Source organism: Microtus oregoni, unplaced genomic scaffold, assembly GCF_018167655.1.
Source record: "Microtus oregoni isolate MIOR12 unplaced genomic scaffold, Mior012 000033F_ref0000390, whole genome shotgun sequence".
Lineage (NCBI taxonomy): Eukaryota > Metazoa > Chordata > Mammalia > Rodentia > Cricetidae > Microtus > Microtus oregoni.
Window position 1 is genome coordinate 27,505,808 of NW_024543092.1, and position 5,452 is coordinate 27,511,259.

At 31.8% G+C, this 5,452-nt stretch overlaps 1 protein-coding gene across 1 annotated transcript; it reads left to right on the forward strand.

The window, feature by feature from the left end:
• Positions 1–3,108: 3,108 nt before the first annotated feature.
• Positions 3,109–4,065, forward strand: LOC121466542 (olfactory receptor 10AG1-like). Its single transcript, XM_041680295.1, has one exon. It carries the CDS (start codon positions 3,109–3,111, stop codon positions 4,063–4,065), a length of 957 nt encoding a protein of 318 aa, XP_041536229.1.
• The last annotated feature ends 1,387 nt before the right edge of the window (positions 4,066–5,452 follow it).

Consider the following 5,452-nt stretch of genomic DNA (forward strand, 5'->3'; position numbering starts at 1 on the left):
GTAACTATATTTAATACAACACAATGTTAAATTGAAGAGTGAGTAAATCTAGAAGTATTATGTAGGAATGAATTACATTATTTGTTGCCACTTGAAAACATCATATAGGAGAATTTTACTGCTCTTTTCCACTGATTAATTATCTTTTTCTTCTTGACAGTGAAAATTTCCTTTAAATAGAGTGTTTTTTATTTCAAAGCTGAAAGGCACAATAAGTATCAGATAGTGCAGAGTGTACCCTTTAATAAAGAAAAAAAATGAGTGAAATAGTAAAGTAGTCACAGCCTTTTCTTTGAGTGTCATTTAGGATTTGTGTGATAAATTTCACTATAACCATAGAGAAATCTTTAAAAAAAAAGATTCTTGAGTAAAGTCCTGATATTGTAGTTACATGAAGGCGAGGTAAAGGAAAGAAGATAAATGTGAAAACAGATTCATGGCTACATCACCTTCAGAAAGATTTCAAAGGTTTCTTTAAAATTTTGTCAGTGCAGGGAGATGAAACTCATTCCCAGAATGAATGTCAAGCAGAGGTGAGATTCAAAAAATATTACTGACCAAATTTTAATTAATCTATTTAGAGTAAATCCATCAGAACACATAGAATTAAGCATGGTATTTGAAAACAAATATTGATAGAACTTGTAGAAACCTGTGTGCTTTCACTACCTCAAGATTTTGACCTATATTTAGCGGTGTAATTCAGAAAATTACCCTAAGTATTTTTAGAATTGCTAGGTCAGTGGATAGCTTAATAAATTCTGATCTAATGTTACCAAAATATATATCTTACACATTAGAAAAAAATGAAAAACAATTCAACTACACCTCATTTTGTAGGAATCAGTCCAATATTGATGATTATGTTTGTACTCTTTTTTGTTCTAGACGAAATCCATTGCATGGCATTGTAGAGATGAAAGATCAATAGGTATAAGTGGTAAATCAGAGATCATTTCAGAATGCCGAGGAAGCATTCTCTTCAGGGTTGTGAAAGCACAAATTTAGCTGCTACAATGAAGGAAGACCACTCTGTCACATATGAAAATACTCAATCTCTATGTGTAAAATTTATGATCCTGAAGAAAAAAGGTTTGAAAGAGAAATTTTCAATAAAGCAAATAAAAAAGCCACCAATTAAATACTTAATAAACAGTGTGATTAATTAATGGAAAAAGTAACACCTTAATATGAAATATCTACAATTTACATAAGTAGAAAAATAAACTGAAGAATCAACTTGTGTTAATAAATGATAGTTTTTTTGCAATATTTAGGTCTCACTAATTAAAATGCTCAAAGAAGTATTGTCTCACTGATAACAAAATGGAGAGTTAGAGATGAAACAAGCCCAGTTAAGAAAGTTTACTATGGTGAAATCCATAACACACTAGTAAAAGTTATCATGTGCTCTAATTTTCATCTCTCTATTTCTTTAAAATGTGAAGTTAAACAGTGCTTATCTGAATAGCTGGTTTGTAGAGAACTTTGAAATTGTGATGGTGTCCTCTACACATAGTGACCTGTCTGTCCTCCATTGCACTTCTATCAGCATCTTCATAAGACATGTTTCTAAGTAGGATTAAATGAGTGAAATCTTCTATAACCCCTACTTAATATAATTCAGAATGGCATTTCTTTTAACTATAATATCTCAAATGTTTAAGTAATTATTGATAAATTGCTTGTCATTTTGAAGTGAAAATGAGGTCAACATGTGCAAATTAAATTATAAGATGAAAGAAACCCTTGAACTAAATAAATAATATATGCTGCACTACTGAAACAATCTAAAAATGAGTACTTTGAAAGCTGTAATTATACAATCATTATAAAATGTTAAATAAATAAAATATAGATATGCATTTATTAAAACACATTTTGCTAAGTCATTTACGTATACAAATTTGCAATTTTCTATCATTTTCTTTTTTAATTGAAATTACTTTTTCCATACAACATATTCTAATTATGGTTTCCTCTCTGTACCCATCCCAACAAAATCCATATTTTTCTCTCATTAGAAAACAACAGACATTTAGAAAATAATATGAAAATAAATTATGTTGAAAAACATACCAGAATCAAGCAAAACAAACAAGCAAACAGAAGGTAACAAGCAAATAAAATAAAAGAAAAAACCCAGGGGCTCATCTATTCATACATTAAAATCCCTGCAAGTTCAAAACTGGAAATGATAATATGTATGCAAAGGGCTTGTAAGGATTAAAAAAATGCCATGACAACGTATTACAGACAATATATAAACCCAAAATGCCATTGTATTTGTTTGGTGCTGGCCATCCACTGTTGGCAATGGGCCCTGCAATAAAGAGTGTTTTATATACCAATTATACTGTACCGGAGAAAATAAATTTTTGTTTTGTTAGTGATTATCAATTGGAGATAATTTATGGATAAGGGCAGGACCAAATTTATTTTAAGTTTCTAGTAAATGTTTTTCAAATTATATTATAAAAATATTAATGACTTAGTTTTCCCAAAAATCTAACAAAATTTACATGAAGGAATAAATAACTGTGCTCTCTTAACTATCTTTTTTATTTTATTTCTATTTTAAGGGCTGGAATTGCTGGAATACAATCATTTCAGATTAGCCTCTAACTGGAGTTACAGTTGCAAGTTGGAGTTATAGTTGTGAACTGCCATTTGTGTGTGTAATCAAACCAGGGTCTTCTGTAAAAGCAGCCAGTGTTTTTAACTGCTGAGCCAGTTTCTCAAAACTAATAGAAGCACTGTCAGATATATAACTGATGGTATTAGAGACAATACAAAAATGTTGAGGTATTTAGCAGAAGAAGTTTCAAGTGATGCCAAGGTCTCTGCTGTGTTGGGCATGGTGTATGTAGCCTGAGCTATAGACCTACAGAGGCTAATATTAATTTTGAAGGTATATTGGGGGAATCTTTACCACAATAATGCACAAGTTTTTAAATAACTAAAAGTAAAATTTGTAAGCAGCCATACTTTTACAGTGCACAGTGATTACAGATAATGAAAAATAATTAGGATGTCTGGATTCTAGGATAGAAACCTCTAATCCCCATTGAAAAGTAAACAAACATGCTGCCTGAATCTTCTCCACAGATGAGAAACCAACATCAACCACAAGGAGGAAATCTGACCAACCTGAAGGAATTTGTTCTTCTGGGATTCTCAGATGTTCCTCATCTCCAGTGGTTTCTGTTTGGACTGCTTATTGTCATGTATTTCTTTATCCTACTGGGCAACGGCACCATTGTGCTCATCACAAGGCTGGACTCTGCTCTTCAGACACCCATGTATTTTTTCCTTGGCAACTTTTCATTTTTAGAGATATGTTATGTATCAATTACTCTCCCCAGAATGGTCTACAACCTTGGGACCCAGAGAAGAAGCATCTCTTTCATTGCCTGTGCTACACAAATGTGCTGCACTCTTATCCTGGGGGCTGCAGAGTGCTTCTTCCTGGCTGTCATGGCCTATGACCGTTACGTGGCCATCTGCAAACCTCTGCACTATCCTCTAGTCATGAACCAGAGACTGCGTTCTCAGCTGGTGATTGGCTCCTGGGCCAGTGGAATTCCAGCACAGATAGGGCAGACATCACAGATTTTTTCTCTTTCATTTTGTGGTTCCAACCAAATCAACCACTTCTTCTGTGACATACCCCCAGTACTTCATCTGGCTTGTGGGGACATCTTTGTGAATGAGATGATGGTTTTCCTAGGTGCTGGGATATTTGTGTTGGTTCCATTCCTGTTAATAGTCTTTTCCTATAGTAAAATCATCTCTACAGTGCTGAAGTTGCCATCAGCCACCAGTCAGGCCAAAGCCTTCTCCACCTGTTCATCTCATCTTGCAGTTGTGATGTTATTTTATGGATCAGCTATGGTTACATATTTTAGATCCAATACTAGTCATTCGGGTGGAACTGACAAAGTGCTTTCTCTTTTCTATACTGTTGTGATGCCCATGTTTAATCCCATTATATACAGTCTAAGAAACAAGGATGTCAAAACAGCATTGAGAAAATTCTTATGCAAACAATTTACTAAAATATAATATGATTTATATTGTAGATATGACTTTGTATGTGTTTATAATTAAGTTCATAGATATATCTATCTTTAACTGTGTATCTTTTCTGTTTTTATACCAATGATAATTTCAAAATAAATTTTTTATTATATTGAGAGAAATATATCTCTGAAAATTATGTAGTGATGTATGTATTACCAAATTAAATACATTTCATTTTCATTTTTATACTTATTCTGAAATATCTTTACAAATAAACATTAGATACAATTAATATAACTCTATTTATTGTACCACAAATTCTGATATACTATTTTAAATCCTATATACAACTTTAAACATTCAGATGCAATGATTTTTAAAACTACTATGTAAAGTTAGTTTCAGTTATGTCAGTAAGATGACCTAGTGTGTAAAATCTCTTCCTTCCACAAATAATGACACGTATATTATCCCTAAAAGTCACATATGCGGAAGAGTACTCCCACTTTCAGCTTGACCTTGGTCTTCCAATCAGGTGCTGGGGTAATATATTCCCACAAATTCACACACACACACACACACACACACACACACACTTTAGAAATAGTTCCATGAGAATATAAGTTTATTACGTAACTTAGTTCCAGCAGTTTCCAGTTTATGTTTTGTCCAAATGATCTGTCTTTTGGAAAGAGTGGAAACTGAAGACATCCACTGTGACTATATGGACAGAAATATGTGATTACAGTGATAATAGAGTTCCTTTTATGAAATGGAATGAACTGGTGTTTGCTGTCTACTTATTTAGAGTTGTAATAACTTTTTCCATGATTTTTCTTTTGATTGCATATGATATATATTATATCTGTTCTGATTAGTGTAATTTGAAGTGTATTTTATCAGATATTAAAATGACTACAGTAATATATTTCTTGTGACATTGGTACTTAAGGTTTAAATAAAAGCAAATAAAAATATAAAAATGTGTACATTGTGAATGTAGCAATGTCTTTCAAAGTATTCTTTATAACTGAAATTAAAATTTATTCACATTATCTTCCCCCTTGCTTTCCTCTCTGATATCATTGCTATTTGTGTCTTTTATTCAAATCATGACCACTATTTCTTTACTGTTGTCACAAATCATATAAATTTAAATCATATACATATAAATATATATATGAACTTTTATATATTTTAAATCATATATATATATTTATATATATATAAACTTTTTCAGTGATTATAAATTTACTAGTATGATTTCAGAGTTGATTACTTGGTACTGGATAACAATGAGACTATTTCACTCAGCATTCCTTAGTTACCTCTAGTTCTTTTTCTCTGAGCCCCATGAATTTTTATCCATGATGCCTTATCTTTCACTGTTGTACTTGGAGAGGCAACCATATTTCTAAAACTCCATGGA

Coding starts and splice junctions, on each gene's coding strand:
- LOC121466542 (XM_041680295.1), top strand. CDS start 3,109: ATGAGAAACCAACATCAACCACAAGGAGGAAATCTGACCAACCTGAAG.